Below are 20,279 nucleotides of genomic sequence, written 5' to 3'. Positions count from 1 at the left end.
AGAGCTGCCCTAGAAATCCAGAGGAAGGGAGGGCAGGTGTAGGCTAGTGAAGGAACTTTCTTACAGCACAATGAGAGGATTTTGTGAACTTCCTTAATCTAAAATGGGGTGGGAACAAGCGTATGAATGATTCCACAGCTCAAAGCCTTCTGTGTAATCTGTGCAATAATTCAATCAGACTTTTGGAGCTACTGCAAGGATCACAGCATTTGGAGAACATCTACATGGTGGACAGCAAATGGTAATGTCACTTTTAAATAATCTTGGAGTGGCAAGGAGGGGTGATACAGGATCAAAAGGAGTGTTCCAGGAACTTCCTAAATGCTGATCCACACTAGCCAAAGCATCTGTGCTGAGTATTATTAGTAGTGCAGAACCCCTGATGACAGGAGATCCTTTGCATGATGGTTCAGCAGCTTTTAACATAGTCTGGCGAATGAAATTACTGGCACTGCAGTATGTGAGCAAGAAGGTACCAAGGAAAATAGCTTCCTTCAGAAGAAACCACTGCATACCACAGACCTCATAAAAATTACAAACTTCCTCCATGGCTGTGTGAAATGAGCACTCCTTTTCTATAACTATTCATGATATGTTCTCTCTTTGTAGTTTGTTTTTGGCTAAGGTTAGATGAAATCAAAACAAAAACTATCAAAGAATAAAGAAACCTGTGCTGAAAGCTGTCATAATGGTTGTGTTAGATTATATTATTCAGTCAAGAGGAGGAGGAGGCAGTAAATAGGGTGGAGAAGGTAAGAGACCTGTAGCCTTGCTGTTAAGGTAATTCTGTATTTCATACAAGTTAAGTAAGAAGAAACCTGTTTTGCCTGATGCCACATGATAATTCCCATTGCATGTTTGACTTATTCAATCTGCGTCCCATAAAGGTGCCTTAATATACATTTTCATACACAGAGGGAAATAAAATTGGCAGGAATTACATGGTCTGTCCTAGAAAAAGACAACATGACAAATAGTGCTGTTCCCTCACATGAAAATCAGTAGAAGTGACTTTCTTATTTTTCATGACCATTCACACAAGAATACATTTTGAAGTGTTCCTGTTCTGATTTGGAGTGAAAGGGACAAGCAGCACATAATAAAAATTAAATTTCCTATAACACAGCAATTCTGATCATCCCTAAATGGCACTACACGTGCTTTAAATTAAAAACCAATACATTTCAGTACAAAGCAGATTTTCAAGCGAAATGGTGCCAAGTTCATTTTCCAAACAACCTAGCCTCTCAAGATGCTACTTTTATGCCAGAAAGCTTTTTCCTGACTGCTTTTATTAGTTTGCATCAGCCCCTCTGGTACCTTCTACACCTCTTTCTAGGCCAGTTATTTCTGCACAAACAGGCATGGATGTGCATTAGCCTGTTACAGGCTGTAAGGTGGCAAGTTATTTGCTGTGCCTGTGTGCAGCTGCACAGGCTTCTCTGCAAGCTTCTAAACAGCATTGCCAAACCAAGGAGCTCATATTTTAATTGCAAAGACTAGCACCCCCACTAACAAAATAAAATCTGAATGCCACTCCACCCTTTCTCTTTTACAGTGTCATTGTTAAACATAAACAACTTCCCTGGTAGTGGGGATCACTGTAAAGGGGAAATGCCTTGGAACCCAGCCAAAGGATTGCCTGCCCTCTCTCTCTTCTAGAGAACATTTCAAGGCTTTTTCTTGTGCCATGGAAATGTGAGTAAAGAAGGAGAATCAGCCTGCATTTCTCATGCAGTGGGTCAGGTTGCCCAGATCACCAGCACCATGGCTTTATATGAAGTCTGTTTCTACCAGAGTGAGTAGCAGTGCTCTGAAAGTGCCTGTACTTCAGCCCTTCTGGAGAGACAGGCAGAAAAGCATCTATTTTCTCATATAACCCACTGAACCCATCAGTCTTGTGGCAATTAGACTTTACTGGCTGGACAGAGAGGTTTTGGGGAAATTTCAGATTCGGAAGCCTGTGAAATTTAGGCAAGAATTTTTAGATGTGTCCCTAAAATCCTCATTCATGTCCCACTGAAGACCAGCTCCCTTTGTGTGAGCTCTTGAGCCACCTGAATTTTAGCAGTGTGTTTTGCTGCCTGCAGCCTGTAAAGGCATCTCTCTTTCTGCCCAATATGTAAAAATGATGTTTGCTTTACTAGCCTGTAGAGTACTTTGGATCAGGGGAAAAAAAAAAAAAGAAAAAAAATCACAGTTATTTTGGAAAAAAAAGAAGAAAACAACAAAACAACATAGATTTTTTACCTTCTTGCCTGAAGAGGTTAAATGAAGAAGACAACAGCTGAGTTCTGGAGCACGTTCCTGTGAATACTGTATTAAAAATTTCTCATGTGGGAAAGTTCAGCCTCTAACCAATGATTGCTGATATCAGCATCTTGCTGTTTAATGCAAATGCCATTACCATGAAGTTTCTCCACAGAAGAATGGGAAACCTATATCTAGCAATATGCTATTAGCATTTCTCTCAAGTTGCCCAACAAGTCTGGCAGGCAATATCTGCTGGCAACATCTCCTGATCACAATGCCAAGGCACTCTCAGCTGGAAAACTGGTCATTAACCCTAAGAAGACCCATGACTGCGCTGCTGTGCTTAGTCCCTTTCAAATTTTGATGGGGTCTGGCCTGGACAAAGGTGTGTGCAGGGTTCATGCCGAGGTTGTTTAGAGCTGATCTTGCTTGCAGAGATAGAGCAAATGAATGCGAAATGCATGAGCTTTATGTTGCCTACAGCCATCTCTTCCTCTCAGGTAAGGAGCTGGCTTCATGTGCGTGGAAGGAGCTTAATTAGAGAAGGGAAGAAATATTTCCTTGAACTGTAACAGGAATCCCCAGCCAGGGGGTATTCTTTTAAATCTTAAATCACTGGAGTTAAGAATAAAAGCAGGCTAGGAGTGGATGATCACTGAGGTTGAGTCTCCAGCATGAAGTGAGAAGGAAGCAAAGAGATGGGAAGCATGGAGCTGCAGTAGCACAGTGTTTGATCACTAATCAGTACCACTGAACTCAGCTGCAACACTGGGTTATGGCAGCTGGACTCAGAGATCAGAGCTAAACTTGGGTTGTATGTGGCTTTGCGACACCAAAAATTTTATGTCTTTTCTCTCTCACCTCTTCTTTCTTCCTACAAAGCATAAACCTGGCTTTGGATTCAGAGGATACTGATGGGATCATATATGGTAAGCAGAAAAGAGGAAGAAGGCCCTTAGCACCATATTGCCCTGCCCATGCTTTCCTTCTAGTGCAGAAGCTTCACCATCCTCTTCTTTAGGCACAGCACAGTCCAGCTTTGCTGTTCCCCACTCTTCTGCCAAGGCCTCAGCCCAGCTGGCCAAGCTCCAGTGCTCCGTACCCATCTGAAAACAGGAATCCATTAGCAATGGAAGATACAAGGATAAAATGACCATTCTCATAACCTCTGTTTTTTCCCTTGCTTCTTTGCTTCCATTTGCCATTCACTTCCTTGTTTCTGTTTTTTCTTCTTGCATGTTTCTGTAGTGCTCCTTAGTCTTCTTTCTCAGTTCTTTCTTTCTGTATTTTTAAATTTATCTTTTTATGAATGTTGCCTTTCCATGTATCTTCTGATGCTTTTCTAGTCCATGCATCTTTTCAGTGACAACCTAAGTATTTTTGGGTATCTTGCAAGATTTTCCTTCTTCCAATTTCTGTTTTCTACCTTCCTTCTATATTGACATAATTCCTCCATGGATTTTTTTTGCTTGTTCTGTCATATATTCCCTCAGAGCTTCCCTGGCATCTGCTCAACTGCTTTGCCTCAGGAAATGTCAATGTAGGTGCAAATGTCAATGTAGGTGCAAATGTCAATGTAGGTGCAAATTCTGTCTTTTCCAGGCCCTTAGGACAGCATATTCACAAAAATGTACTGCTTTTCCAGTGGGGCCAATTTGCCCTAAGTTGCATTTTTCAAGGTTCAGAACTTCCCCACAAACCCCTTTTGCTACCACGAGACACTGAGATGTGTCCCTTCTCAACCAAATGCTGGGACTGAGGAGCAGGCAGTGACTGTGCAGGTGGGTAAGGGATGAGGTGAGCAGGCACACAGCCCTGCAGTTTGCAACCACCTGCCAAAGCCAGCCACAGCTTGCTGCTTTTGGGCACCATCCATCGCTGGGTAGCAGTGCCCTGCTGGAAGGGGAGGTGGAGCTCCCTGTCAGTCTGAGCAAGCCCTCAGCTATGCTCGTGTCTCCATTGTGACCAGCACCTCCCAGCACGTAAGAGTTCCTGCACACAAACTCCCACACGCCTTTTCCCACGTCCTCCTGGGCAACTTCTTGCCCAAGACCCAGAGGCCAGCAAAGGGTAGAATGAAAATAGTAGACTGTGACATGGTTTCTCACAGCAGCAGGAGTTTCATGGATACTTCTCCCTCACATGCTGCAAGGTGGAAACTTCACACTGGGACTGGCAGAGAAAAGAGGCAGAAGTGAAAAATGAACCTGAGGTTTTCATGAGCAAGCCACCCTCTTCATAAATAACCAATAAATGAGTTTGCTTTGTGTGGGCCAAGACAGCTTTGTATCTCTAACATCTGCTCGCCTTGCACAGGCTGGGATACCTTGGAATTAGTCAGCAGGTGGAGAAAGACGTGCCCCACCCTGAAGCAGTGTTTCTCTCAGCTTTCATGGGATAACCCTTTCTGGCCAAGCTATCACAAGGAGAAGAATGCTGTCATAAATTTGTGGGGATATGCCAAATGCTCTGATCAGCATTTAAACAGACTACAGCTTCCATTAAATGAAGACTGGCTCCTGAACTGGAATGTTTTCAGAATCTGAAAAACATGAGAAAGCAATGTCTGAGCTTTTCTCCTTTAGGAAATCTCATCCGGGGAGGAAAAGACGATCAGCCAGAGGTTTTCATCAGTCTAGCAGAGCAGTCGCAGTAAGTGTGAAATGGCCTGCTGGGCAACTGGAACCACCTGACAAAGAGTCAGTGCCCAAGCACAAACTGTACAGTCCCTCTTCTCTAGGCATGGACTGCCTGTGCAGCTGCTTAGTCACCAACCCCATGCAAAATGTCCTCTCCCACCTCCTACAGGAGAACCAGCAGAAGCCACAGTGACAACAGCCCTGGATACACCTAATCCCAGCCCCCAGAGCAGATCAGACAATGATGGGGTGTATCAATCATTACCAGTCTTTCAGGTATCACTCAAGTTGAGCCAGTAAAGATCTTTGCAGCTAAGTCCTTCTCAGACAGGATGTGCTCATGTAAATTGTTGTATTTTTCATTTTTCTGACTGCTATCCTTGTGTCAAAACATCAGATGCATATCAGCAAAGACCCCCAGAGATCTGCAGGGTCTCACCTCCCACTGTTCTTGATCCAAGTTAATCTCAGTACCCTCAAAGATATGGGCCAAAGACCCCCAGTTAACCTTCTGGCACTAAAATGCCTTAGAAACCATTAAAGGTCCTCTGAGAAAACCACTGGATTATTGTGACTAAAGGCTTCTCATAGGTTGTTAAGTTCAGGAATCAAAACAAAACTCCTGTCTCTAAATTCACAATAAGCAGTTCTCTGATGTTGAAAGTATGCATATTAGGGGTTGTTGAGTGTTCTCATGTAGAGATCTCTTTCCAGTTTCTTTCAGACCTGAGGCGCCAAGAGGATTTCTCCAGTAGAATGCTTCAATCTTTTGAGGATACATAATTGAATTCTGCATGTATCCTTACCACCTAGTAACATAGTCCTGACTGGGAACTCTCATGTAGCTCAGAAGGGCAATCCAGACATTCACTTAGTCGCTTTTTTTGTTATTTTGACTTTGTGGCCTAAGTGAATCTGCTTATTTCCATTCCTGTAATTTATTGGAAGTCAGGCGTGAACACTGACACTGTCAATGAGCACACAGACTGACACTAGAGGTATTGTACATTTGACACAGGTTTTATAGTGCTTTATTCTGAACAGTATTTAGGCAAACGAGTACTGAACATATGCAGCAGGCAGTCTTTAGATAGAAATTAAATCTGATTACTATAATCTCTTGTGGAATTTAAAGACTAGTAATTACAAAGTTAATTTCAGTCAAGTTGAAGTCCTTATTTCTTTCTCATGCCTTAGACATTGAGTAGCTGTAAGGAGTTTCCTTAATGCTGAATCCATGGCTAGAAATGGCAGATAATCTGTGCATGAGAAGTTTGGCACTTCCAGTATTAATCCAAGTGTGTTCTATCCTTGATTTGCATAATGTTCTTTTCCTTAGGATATATACAACAAGATTCCTCTTGTCCCATCTTCCATGTCTAAAGGGAATGAGTCAAAAAAGGCCACACAGCAGGGTTCAACCTCCCCAGTCTGGGAGCTTCATGCTGAAGAGTCTTCTGGGGACACATACTGTCCCCATGATTTTTGCCTCCGGTGTCCTTAGGCCTTGGTGTGGCTGCTGTATCAGAGATGCAAATCCTGATTCCAGCCTGAACTGTTGTAGCTGTGCTGCAGAATTTGTCCACTTCTTCACTAGGTGCTGGCAGGGTCTGGTAGGGCACCCTGGACCACCAGAGCGTGGCCAGGTACAGAGGGAGATCATACCACATGTCCACATTTCCCCTTGTAGGCATTAGGAATCCAGAGAGTGTGAGTCACAAGAGAGAGAGGTTTCACTAGGGAGTAGGAATGCAGCTCTTCCTCCTAGAGCCCTTTCCAGCTCCTGAGCTATCTTAAATCAGGCTCTCACTTCATTTGGGGAAAAAAGTGTCAGCGAGGAACAAAAAGTTCTATTTGCTGAAGCTGGGATACTTCTCAATAAAATAGAGTGTGTTCTTCACAGTGGAAATTATTCCGCTAAAGGGGAGGAAGCAAAAGGAGAGAAACTACTTCTGCTGCATATGTAGAGTACATTGTATTACTCAGCCAATATATGAACCTCTTAGATTTCCTTTCAAAGGTGATAGTTGGGAAGAAAAGCTTTACAGGAGTGTGCATCACCACAAATGTAATCGTGCTTTTTTTGTAATGGACATGCCCTGCTTAAGGAGAACAGAAGCGGCCTGAAAGAATCACGTTGCGAGTTTTGTTGTGTCTAAACAAAAAGATAAATGGATGGTCAGCTTTAAATTCATCTTTGTGTTGCAGAATCCGATATCCAGGTACCTCTCGGGAGTCGCCACCTTGTTCATTGACTTCCAAGGAGACTTTATGGATGATCTTTGACACAGCCACACCTTTTGTCTCACACATCTCAGAGAAATCTGATGCGCTTTCATTGAAGATATTTGTCATTCCCAGGCTTTCCAGAAGTGGCTTCAGGTCATAGTCACCTTCCACACTAAACTTTGGAAGAAATACATTCACTTTGGTGTTGGCCATCATGCTGGGATTCGTCCACTGTAATAATGTCTCAGGGGTCAGTGCCTTTTCCAGCTGAAAACATAAATGAACAAAGGAAATTAGTGAGCAGTCTGAAGAAAGTGAAAGGAGAAAAAAAAAGATCATTCCTGAACTTCTCACTCCTATCAAACTTCCAAAACATAAAGTCCGAAGGCAATTTTTGTTTTTGAATTCACAACCATAGCACTCAGGCTTAACATACTCCCAGTTATATTGATTCAAGTATGATTTAATCCATAGCACAAGCCTCTGGAGCAACTCTTCTGCATGTGCATGTTCTGGCAAGCTTTTGATAAGCAATCACCTCAACAGCCATATGAAGGAACCTGAGGAAGACAGCCCCTACCCAGGTTACACCTGGCCAACTGGCAGAGATCCAAAAGTCTTTATTCCTGACCCTGCAGAGTAATGAAATTGCTGGTATTTGGGACACAAAATCCAAACCCAGAGCCTGATCTCAATCAAACATGCAGCTGTTCAAGCAACTTTTTTTTTAAACTGGAAAGGGAGGAGGCAGAATGTGGGGCCACAACAAATTGGTATCATGAAAGGCCTCACTTGCATTTTATGATAGGTGTGTTCTGTAATTTACTCCAACATATAAAAGCATCTTACAGCTGCAGAGACAGATTCTTCCTGCCTCTAAAATTTCTGGCCAGTTGCAGCAAATTACAAAGGAGACTTGAGTAATCATGAGTCTTTTAATCCTTAAATAACTTTACTATTAATTAATATTATTAATTACTTAGTCCTTAATAAACTTTGAATAGGGGTGAAAATATGTCGTAAAATTTTCATAGAGAAATGACATAAGAAATTGTTGATCTTTAGGAAATGCTGTATTAATTTTCACATTTATGTGCAATTGGTAATAAAAAATGGCTCATTTGCAGGCATCTCTGCTCCAAATTAAAACTTGGAGAAGTATAAGACCTTACTAAAATAAATCATGGACACATGTCAATTGAAAAAAAAATAAGGATAGCACAAATAAGGGCACCTTCTGCACTATACACTGTTTTCTGTATATTCCTTATCTAGAGCAAAGCCTCGTGTACAACCTCCCACTGGACACAGTGAAAATGATGATGCCACAAATATGAGAGGAGGAACAGAGAGCCAGAATGAGATGGTAAATTCACAGGCAAGTTACTTTGTGTTTCCTTATACATTGCTTCTAAATAACAAGAACCTTCCATAAACATATGGCATTATATGGGCTGTCTCCAAGGGAAGCATCATAGCAATTCTATTTTTTTCTCTCACCTTCTCCAAGCCAGTGGTCTCGTCTTCAATCTCTTTGGGCAGGAGAATGAGCATGCTTATATGTTTGTTAAGGCATGGGAGCTCAAGGATAGCAACATTTAAATCTTTTACATAGCCTAGGCAAAAAGTAGCTTCCAGATTCATCATCTGCACAGGCTTAGTTTCAGTCTGCAAAACACAGAGGAAACAATCTATCATTCCTTTTAATTCAGAGATGGGGTGGGGACAGAGGAAAGTTTGTAAGCTTGTGTGGCAGGGATACATTGAGTTACCGCCAGGGAATTTGTTGGCTTTCACAGGTAATGAAAGCAGCAGCGAGAGTTGGCTTTTTACAGTCGGCAGCTTTCCAAACAAACGTGGGACAAAATCCTACTTAATACAATTGCAACATATGGGGGATGTGCCTTAAAAGAGCAATTTATCTAATGTTGGTGGCCCTTCATGCCTTTTCACTGAGTACTACCGACTACACTGTCTACAGGGCGTTGTAATGCTAGCAAGTGTCAAGCACTGAGCACAGCTAAACAGTGAAGGTCAAGCTGTTCATTCCAGTAATTGATATTGTGGTTCAGGAGTTGAAACAGGATCAGAAGAAATTTCAGGCTTACCCAAATCTCTAAGTCTTTGCTTTTGAATGAAATGAAACAGAACAAAACAAAACACTTTATTTCACGGGGTAGACATTAAAACTGTTCTGTCCACATGAAAGTGTTCAAAATGCAAATTCAGTAGAAAAATGTTATTTTGGGGGGGAAAAAATCTTGAGATGTTTCACTTTAAAATTTTAGTGTTGATTATGTGATTCTAAAAACTTTTTTAGCTGGAACTATTGGCTGATGAGGTAATTAATGAATATTTTCAGAGAACCTGAAACTCCGACTTTGCTTATGCATCTCTATATGCGTGTCTGTGTATATTTGGAATATAACCTCTTTATCTCACAAATGTTGTGCAGTTTTATATCTTGGCTGTAAGTTTTCTGATTACAATATTCATCACTGGTCACAGACTCCTAAATGCACCAGCTACAGGTGCTGCTCCCACATAGACCTCATGGCTCTGCAGGACTGACATGCAGGGAGCTGCAGCCCTGAGCAGGACTGGGAAGAAGGAGACTGATGAAATGACATCTCTGAAGAGGAAAACACAGGGCCAGGCACCTAAGGGATGTAGTCAAAGAGGTGACACAACTGTACACATTTCACCAGCTCAAGAAATGCAATGTGCTTCACCTCTGCTGGTTTTTGGATGCAGCCTCTGGCACCTGCAACCTTCCAATCTCTTGGAAAAAGCTACCCATGAAAATTTGCATCTCCTTGCAGACAACAGCTGCTTCTGACCACTTGTGCTCAGCTCATGTTTTCTTAACATGATCACTTGTGACACAAGTGGTCTTAACTCCCAGGACAGTCTGGGACCCTTGAAACACTGGGTAAGATTAGATAGAGTCTAAGAATGCCACAGTAATACAAATTTCTCATTTCCTCTTATTGGGATTTCCTTAGCTCAAAGTTTGCATTTTCATGAGAGAAAACAGTATGGGTTTTTTTGGGGTTTTTTTTTGAACATACCTTGTTGACTTTAAAAGGACATTCTTTGATCTCTGCCTCTGGGAACTTCTTCATCCAGTTTGTAACAAAATAAGCTGCATTAACTAGAAGGATCTGAGTCTGGTCACTTACACTATCCTCATTCAAAACATTCTCCATTTTCCCTGTGAACAGATTTAAGATGGTTGTTAATGCAATACATTAGCAGTCTATCAATTGCTTTAAGTGAATATGGTAACACTTCACTGAACTAAGCACGGTTGTGTCCTGCATCTCACAGATAAAAGATTTTCTTTCTAATAGAAAATTACAAAAAGGAGCACTTACTTAAAATTGCAGCTTAATTTTTGATGTGGGGTTTGGGATCAAGGCAGATCTTCTAAATGACAGTTTAGTTAGTTTATATTGCATGTAATCAAAACTACATCTCCTGCTTTCATTCAGTACCTTAAAGAAGGTGGTGAGTTTTCAGTGAAATTCAGCAGGTTTATGTGAAAAAACACTTTGTTATTTGGAGAGCAAGACTTGAAGGGAATTTTCAAATTAGCAGCTACTCTTTTCTAGACTGATACACAAGAATAAAATAACTAGGATAACAAAAAATGCTGCTTTGATTACAGTTAATATCCAAAATACCACTACAGACTTCAAAAGAGGATGTAAATGTCCTCTCTCTCTGCTATAAATGCCCACTGCCATAAATGACCCTGAATTCAGAGCACTGGGAAGGCAAGTCCTGTGTTGGAGCTGCCCAGGCAGGGCCAGGTGCTTCCCTGTGGGCACCTGAGCCAGCCTGGGAAGGAGCAGACTCGTGTGTGGTGTTTCCACATTCACAGATAAGATGGTGACAGAGGAAAGTTTGTAAGCTTGCATGGAAGCAATACATTGAGTTACCGCCAGAGAATTTGTTGGCTTTCCATATTTGCACCACACGAGGGCAACAGGTGGCAACCAACCCCAGGGCCACTCTGCCAGGGCTTCCACAAGGTGGCAAATAAGAGACCCACATCTGCTTGTGGCACCCTTGCTGGCTAAAGCAGCTGAGATATTAATTAACAGCCTGAAACCCGGCGTCCAACAAGTACTTCCCATTACAATGAAGGTTTTAAAGGAATTAGAGGGTTTGATGTTTTGGTTTTATATTTTGTGATGCTCCACAGCCAGGACCTGTCATTCTCCCAGCCCATCCTGCTGCAGTCAAATGTGAGCAGCTTTCCCCAAGGCTAATGCAAGGTCAAGCTCACATTTCCACCTTCAAAAGTGCTGCAGTAGTGAAGTCAGTGCTGCTAATCCTCATGAATCCAAATAGTAGGCCTAGGCTTCTTTCACTATGTATTTACTCCTAAAGAAGTGTCACATGGATAAAGATCTTTCTCCAAAGAGGCAAAGAGCATTCCCAAGGTTAAGCTGTACCCACCATCAGTCAGCTCTGAAAGGGATTTGTTGATCTTTTCTCGGGTTTCCTCAGTTTTTTCTTTGAACTCCACTAATTCCAGTTCAGATGGAAAAGGTCTCTTTGTGGAGTTGACAAAGTCCTGAAAGACACAAGAAACCAGTCATTCTTAATTAAGTGCCATGGGGTAGTTGAGGAGTTCATTATTGTTTGAGGAAAGGTATTAAATAACTGCAGGAGACAACAAGGACGTGGAGCTGCATCCCATGCATCCCTCCCAAGGTCGTCTTCAGACCAGTGGTGCTACATCAGCAGTAAAGTAACTCAGATATTGCAGGAGTGACCATGTTGCCAGATTTACAGCATAGAACAGCCCTCAGTCCAGGCCTGAGCAAGACTGAGATGGAGGCCACAGTCTTCTCCCATCACGTCTGTCCTCACCAGGGAAGACACTCATTGCTCTGGGTCCTGGCAGCAGGTGGTCGGATCACAGCATCACTGCAGCAGGTTGAGTTTTCTGAAACACCTCTCTTAGGCTGATGTTGTCCCTCCTTGGGACTCTACTCAGAGAAAACTTTGGGGGGAAAGAACCCAACACACACAGCATTCTCCTCAGTTGTTTGCAGAGTTCATAAGTTAAAAGGCCAAACACCACCCTCTTTGCTTGTGTTGCTTCAATAGTGAGGATTCTGTCTTCTCAGGCAGATTAAGAGAACAGAAGCTTATCCAGTAATTACTTGGGTGTGTGCACTGGACATACACTTGCACCACCAATTTTTTTTATACTCATTTTCACTCATACTTGCAATGCAAAGACTTTGATGTGGCATAGAAGTTATGTTGCATTCAAAACCAAACTTGCTACTGACCTAAAGCATATTAATGAAGGAATTAAAAGTGTTGTAAGAGTTGCACAGCTTGGGGTCAAGCAACAGACTCATCTATCCTCCTACAAACCTTTATGGCAGCAGACAATATTTTGCTGTTTTTCATTTGAGTCCAGTCAACCAACAACCAAAAGTACAAGAATTAATTTTAAATCCCATTGCAGTCTGACACCGTAATCCATCAACATGATGGCCAAGTAATTCATAACACCAGGGTTTTCCTGAAGTACTTACTGTGGTAGGATTGAGAGACTTGTCTACAAAGAGCCGTTTAACCATTTTCAGTGCAAAGAAAGAGCTGAGTTTGGAAACATCTGAAGTTATTGTTTGAAAGCCAAAAGAAACATCTTTGACATCTTGTAAATGGAGCACCTGTTAAATGAAAATGATAAAACACTAAGCATTTTTAAAATTATTATTATTGTCTAAGCATTTCTAACAGCTAAGCAAAAAATGTTAGTTTGTGACCAGAGCTGTTGCTTTTTGTTTTTAAGCTAATGACAGGGCCTCTCACTGTTGTTACTCAAAAATCATTTATGTATTTGACGTGCTCACATAAATCTAAAAACCTGATCCTACCAGAACTTTCATCAAATGCATTTCTTTCCTATGAGCGGTCCAAAGAAATCAATAGAGCTGTTCATGCTGCTGATGTGACTTAGTCAACTAAAACTCCATAGTATGAAGTCATAATGTTTTTGTCAAAGTTACATTCCCACCCAAAATCCTGAAGCTTTTAAGACAGACACGTGAGACTCCCAGATAATCTCCCTTCTAGAACTGGGCTATGCCTTTAAAAATGCTTGACAGATCATCAAGTTTTCTGACTGCTGTGACTAATGCATGACATCACACAACATTTCAGCAAAAGCTGATCAGATAAAGATAACTGTGCTTGGTTTTGTAGACAGAGTATAAGCATGGGTAGGGCTGCTGACCCACACATGGCCACCTCCCAACTCCTGGGAACGACAAGTCCAGTTCTAGGAAATACTGGGATAATAATGCCTTTGTTTGAAAATAACCCTATAAATATGAATTCAACTTTTAATGCCTACTTATTACAGGCTCTTTGATGGTGGCCGTTTCATTAAAGGAAGCCTGTCCACCCTCCTCACCTGCCTCAAATTGCCTTATGAAGCACAGCAGGCACATGTGACCTTCTTTTCCTTTTGTACATCACTACAGCTCTTTCTCTCAGAACACATCACAACTTCACAGACAAAATTGCTGCTCTGCCTTAGTCACCCTTCCATAACCTCCCCTCTCCTTGCTCAGTGGGAGTAGAAGGAAATAAACTCCCATTACAGCAGCAGCACAGCTGTCATAGCCAACTCCAAGTCCATCTCCTTAGAAACAACTTTCCCAACTTATTTTCTTTTCCTCCAACAGTTTTATTTCTTTGCATGTTAAGTACAGAAAGCTTCTGTGCCTGGGAACTAGGTTGGAGGAAAAAGGTACTGCAGCTTCTCTACCTGGAAGAATTTTTGGCACAAGTTTGTTGACCAATGTTCCAGAGTACAGCTGCCAATCTGGCTCCTTTTGCATCTAGTATTTAAAACACAAGCACAAACTCAGGGGAAAGCAGAAGCTAGAATAGACATGGAAAATAGGAGATATTACACTTAAAAGCATACCAAGCTCTCCTTAGCATCTGTAGTCAGCACTTTTTAAATACCACTAGAGAAATATGAAACACAAGTGTGCTTGTGTAACAGAGCTCCACTTGAGGAGGTGCAGGTTAACTTGTCATTATGGAATGGTTCAAAGCAAATTGCAGACACAGGTGAAAGCAAAATAAGGGCAGGGTAATGTTTTTAACTTTCCCACCAGAAAGACAACGCTTGAATTTTGAAATGGTAAAGGAGCTTCAGGGTACCATTTTAATTTAAATTTTAATTCTTTTTTTTTTTTTTTTTAATATTGTTTGTAAAAATGTGCAGAGCTTACAAAATTCATCCCTGAAAGTCTTCAGTGCCAGGTTGGGTAGGGTCAGGAGCAACCTGGTCTAGTGGAAAATGTTCCTGCCTGTGGCAAGGAGATTTAAGGTCCCTTCCCACAGAAATCATCCTATGATTCTATGACTTTCATGGACATATTGCTGTGCAGCTCTGTGAGCAGCACAAGACTCCCTGTAATCTGTGGCATAAGTAGGGGCACAGAAGGCTGTGCTCAGGGGTACTTTCAGTGAAAGAGAAACTACATGGAGGAATTTCCAAAGGAGGGAAAATACATTCAAATATGTAGAGAGTCGTTCAGAGCCAGGTGATAATCAGCATACAAATGTATACTTAATTTGCATTTCATGCACCTTTAGGTAACTGCAGAAACTGTGGCGACCCTCACTGGGATTAAAAGGATCCAGCTCAATCTCTGCTTACACAGAGGCAGCAGCAAAGGCTGGAGGGCTGCACCACAGGGTGAGCTCCCTGCACCACAAGGTGAGCTCCATAAACTGATTGAATCATGACTGCCATGCTGGATCATGGTGCTGGAAACACCTTGAGCATCAGGAGCTGCTTGAAAGGAGAAACATGGATGAAATTGTTCCCCTTCTACTTTATCCATCTCCTCTTTACAGTATTGTGGGAGAAAGTCAGTGACAGGGCTGCTGCACATACTTGCTGCTGACAACAATGGCAAAATTATTTTCAATTCTATAAAGCTTAAGCATTTTTGAATAATGAAAAAACAGCTATCTAGAAAATGCAGTGATCTGGACAGAGATCCATGCAGCGATCTAAGACAGAGTTTCACCCTTTTGTTGTGCAGGGCCATAGAGTGTGGAACTATTCAAGAAATTTGGATGGATGATTTGAAGTCTGTCTTACAAGGCAACCAGACATCCAGGAGAAGGTTAACAAGAGTTAATAAGACCCCTACAACAGCCATATAATTTTGCAGCCACAGAACAGGTTGCTGGCAGCTTACCTGTTTCATCTGCTCTGCAGTATCACCTTTCGTAGCTTTGTATGCCAGAGCCAGAGACGTCGAGGTGCACAGTGGGGAAAAAATAATGTTGGCTGTTTTGTCCTTCTCACATAGCTTTTTGAACATATCAACTGCAAAGGCAGTGTTTGCTAGTTGCAGAGCGTCCATTGTCATCCTGAAATGGAAAAGAGAAAGGAGAGATGACTCAGGCTCCAATTCTAATTCCTGCTGTGGTGGGGCTGGATCAGGGCACTGAAAGAGGCTGGCACCAGGATCTGGACTGGGTATCTTGAACTTTCAGGATGAAAGAGGAGAGGAGAGGAGAGGAGAGGAGAGGAGAGGAGAGGAGAGGAGAGGAGAGGAGAGGAGAGGAGAGGAGAGGAGAGGAGAGGAGAGGAGAGGAGAGGAGAGGAGAGGAGAGGAGAGGAGAGGAGAGGAGAGGAGAGGAGAGGAGAGGAGAGGAGAGGAGAGGAGAGGAGAGGAGAGGAGAGGAGAGGAGAGGAGAGGAGAGGAGAGGAGAGGAGAGGAGAGGAGAGGAGAGGAGAGGAGAGGAGAGGAGAGGAGAGGAGAGGAGAGGAGAGGAGAGGAGAGGAGAGGAGAGGAGAGGAGAGGAGAGGAGAGGAGAGGAGAGGAGAGGAGAGGAGAGGAGAGGAGAGGAGAGGTTCAGTAATAGCCATCATCTTCAAGTGACAGCAGGCAATGCCATATGTTATGTAGAGCCAATATTATCAGAAGCACTTGAGACAATCTGTGTGGGTCAGGGTGACCCACACACCCTGAGTCAAACTGGATCCCATATTAATTTAATCTGTTTTTAATTGATACTCTTAAAATGTGCCGACTCAGAAGGTAATTGACCTATGCTCTGGGATCTCCTGGCTCTCAGTCAAGTCTTTTATAGTCTCATAACTTCTCTATCTTTCTTCATAGCTAATTGTCCATTAAACCTTTAGCTTTGGTACATGTCCCTCCTCTCGGGGTTGATTATCCCTGGCCTTGCCAGAAGTCTCCAGAAAGCTGTCTGGTCCTGTACATTGAGATTATTTTAGAAACTTAAAGGAGGCCTTCTAAAAAGTACTGCTGTGTGCCCACCCATCACTTACACTGTTTTAACTCAAAGGTTTTCCTAGCCACTCAGTAACTGCAGTTGCCACAGGGCTGTTACATGACCTGTGCAGTCAGGAAAGGCAAGGCACAGTTACTGCTGTCCACGCTCTGGGAAAGCCAGAGACTATTCCCATCTTCCAGACTGCTTTCACATGTCCAAAGTTGCACTTTTACATAAGCACATTTGTGTAGATTCAAGCCAAGAAGGGTGAACCCCAGAATTTCAGTCAATAGCACAAGTCTGGCGTTAGACCAGCAGTCACACAGAAGATGACCCCTTTGCTATAGAGAATTTGACAGTACCATGCCCCCAATACCATATATCCCTAAAAAAAAAGAAAACTGTTAAAACTGGTGCTAAACAGCTCCATCAAAGCTATTGACAGAGACAGAAAGGAAATGGAAAATTTTGCATGTGTTATGCTGCCCACATGTAGCTGAACATCTGACACCATTGTACAGAGACACTCTAGAGCAGCTGTGGTACTTGACAGTGGTAATGACTTCCAAATAGTTTGTGGTAGTTATAAATTTTTATAACTATTTTTTGTGGGAGTAACAGAATGGGCACATAATTTGCCTGCAACACAGTAGAGAAAGAACTTTGATTTACTCGTAAGACCTGTTTGACTACAGAAGGCCTTTTACAAAATAAATGTCTTTATTTTTATTTTAATTAACTTATACATGTTCTTGGATCTGTTAGGTAGGGCAATTGTTTTACTTGACAACTAGTTTGTTTTGGGCTAAAACATGCAGCATAAAGGGTTAGTGAAATGCACTGCATTTAATCAAGTTTAAAAAAAGATATAGTGGCATTAAACCAAGGCTTTTTAAATCAGAGTTTGAAAAGCACACCTGCACACAACCCTGCACTCTTGCAAAATGTTCTGACTGTTGGTATTAGCAACAAACTGTTTGCTAACAAATCCCCTCCCACTGGGGGAAGAAAAAAAAAAAAAAAAACACCAAGAAAAAGAATCTGTCTTGAAGACAGCAAACATTGAACATATTTCACTGGAGAAACTTATCCCGACATGAAAATAAAGAGCAGTGTGCTTTGCAACATCCCAAGGTTTGTCAGACTCGGAATTCAGAATGGGTCTGGCTGGACTTGTCTCTCTTCCAGTACTCTGGCAGTCTCTGGCAGCTGCTTGGCAAAGAGGAATTTTCCATGGGAGATTCCATTTCACAGCATCAGCAGGCATCAGGCTGATGTCACAGCGAGGTTCAGGAAACACCCCAGAGCTCTTACGGGCGTAAAGAGAGGACCAAGTGCCAGCCAAGCGCTGCAACCACCCGCCTCGCTTACGCAGGCACCATTTCCCAGCCATTAAAGCAACTAATTACCAGAAAAGTCGAGCTTGCCAGCAACCATGGGCTCAGCACACACCTTAAGGGAGGAGAGCTTCAGGCAGGACAGTGGCAAAAGACAGAACAAGTCTGAAGGACTGAGAATGCTGATGAGGGAGTGACTTGGACCAACGGGGCCAAGAAGCAAACATAAAATCATTCCTTTAAATGCCTCCTTGCAATTGCTCATTGCAAATGTGCTCTTTTGTGCCTATGCATGTCTTAAATAAATTCCCCTGCATGGGCTCCCTACCTTATCTTTGCCATTAGCTCAACCGTTCTCACAGGAACAGACAATACACTCCTATACTGTGTCTGCTTCTCAATCTCTCTCTCTCTCTATCTCTCTCTCTGCCCCACCCCACTCCAACCCCCAGAATTGAAGATCTGGGGCAAGTACTAACTTCACAGGTATTTCTTACGGAGGAACTGGTGGAAAATTACCCAGGGAACCAAGAATGCGTCATTCAGTAAATATCTACCACCCTCAAAAAGACAAATAATACAAAAAATCTCATGAGTCACGCAGTACACCTGAAAAACATTTAATTTGGAGTTTAATTTAATTTTAATGGAGTATAGTATTTAGTATTAGCTGGCATGATATTATTCTATTCAGGCCTCTGGATATTCCTTAAAGGGTAAAAATCAATAAGAATTCATACCCAATTAAAAGGTATCCCTTGTTCCTTTCTAGCTCAATGCTGACTTTGAGATGTAGATGCACTACCTGTGTTTCACTTCCTTGGCTTGCAAGACATACAGAGTAAGAAAATAATATAGGAAATTTTACATAATTGAATTAAATTCTTCTTCCTTATGCCAGTTAAAAGCTGTACCATGGCTTAAAACCCCCTCTGGCCTCATGAGTAACTCTCATCCTATTCATGCTGGATCATTTTTTATAAAGTTTCAATGTTACTTTTCAGTGAGAAAAACAGGAAGAATTTCATGGTGAACCTTTTATGTACCTTTGTTCATCCAGTAACTACTGATACTCTCAAAGCTTCTTTGGAGGAAATTGTTTCTGGTAGTGGCAAAGCTCTCCATTCTAATTTCTTCCTTTCAACACTGCTATTGAAATAAGGACCGTTCAGGGCATTTTGTTGGGGAAAAACTCAGTTGCACCCTTGACCTTGAATTATTGGCTGGATAACAAAGAATAATCTCTATTCCAACATCTTTTTCAACTGTCTGTTTTTTATTCTCCATTTATTAATGACTATTATATGATATTACATTACATTATATTATATTTATTATATTATGTTTAAGAACTTATGACATTCATATTACTAAAAAGAATTTAGAGTATTAAATATTAAAGAATCTTAAATCTCCTTAAAGCCTTGAGCACCCCAAGCCTTGCAAGTCCAGTAAAGCCAGTTCCAGCAAGGTGAGAAGGGCTGAGGCTCCCAGTGAGAGGAAAGCCCATTAGCTGCCCATTAGCAGTCTCAGAAATCAGACAGAGCTCCTGAGCCAGTAATCACAGGGAACCCTCAAACAGGGAGGAGTCAAAAAACTGAAAATGAAATTTTAAAAAGGCCTGCTGCATGGATTCTTATTGGGTGCCTCCTTTCCCAGGAAAGCAGACTATCAGCATTTCCAGAAAGGCCTGCACCACTGGGGCATCTTCTAAGCACTTGGAGCTTGCGATCCACCCAACTTTATTTAAAACTGTGACTGTCACAGCGTGAAAGAAATATTTTCAGATACAGAAGGGAGCTGAAAGGCTACAGAACCAGTTCAGAAAAGCCTTACTTAAGCTTGCTTCTTGGTAGAAGATACCATTTTTGCTTAGTCACTCTTGGATTCAACAACAACTACAAGAAAAGCCCCTCCCCCCCCCAAAAAAAACCCAAAGAGGCTTTTTTTATTATCTGCTTACTAAGGAGAAATCTAAATATAACTTATATTCAAAAATATAATCTCAAGAATAGCAACATCTGTGTGCAAACATCTGACAAGTCAAGTTAGTTGTATGGCAGGAATAATCCAATAAAGCAGAACCAAGTATTTATTTTATTCTTCTCTTGGTTAAGCAGTCTTTCCAGGAGAGGACACCTGTGGCAGATAAAGCATAGACAATGCTGGCCATCCAGTCCTGGGGGGTATTATTGGTTTATATCTCAGGAGCTGTGAGTGCCAGTGCTGTAGTCTCTCCAGTCCAAACAAAATTCCAAGAGGATGAATTATATAAAACAATCCACATGCAAATTTCACAAGTGAGGCATTAATATTGAAACTAGATCAAGAGTTTAACATGACCCTACTTCAGCTCTTACTCAGCATACACAATACAAAGGAAATAAAAGATTTATCCGAGCCTTCTCTTCTTCTACAGAAATGACAACTCTTCACCTGGCAAATTACCTGGATAAAAACCAAGGACACAATTTTGTCTGAACAGACATCGAGGAGTGCAAGACATCAGACT

The 20,279-nt window shown here is 41.9% G+C and overlaps 1 protein-coding gene across 1 annotated transcript; it reads right to left on the bottom strand.

The window, feature by feature from the left end:
* Positions 1-6,995: 6,995 nt before the first annotated feature.
* SERPINB5 (serpin family B member 5) lies at positions 6,996-15,556 on the bottom strand (the record flags this gene model as incomplete). Its single annotated transcript, XM_084214803.1, has 6 exons — positions 6,996-7,388; positions 8,622-8,789; positions 10,193-10,335; positions 11,589-11,706; positions 12,686-12,823; positions 15,383-15,556. 6 exons carry the CDS (start codon positions 15,554-15,556, stop codon positions 6,996-6,998), a joined length of 1,134 nt encoding a protein of 377 aa, XP_084070929.1.
* Positions 15,557-20,279: the final 4,723 nt, after the last annotated feature.

This window comes from Fringilla coelebs (genome assembly GCF_963513975.1).
Source record: "Fringilla coelebs genome assembly, chromosome: 1".
Taxonomy (NCBI): Eukaryota; Metazoa; Chordata; class Aves; order Passeriformes; family Fringillidae; genus Fringilla; species Fringilla coelebs.
This window is presented reverse-complemented; position numbering and strand designations above follow the sequence as displayed.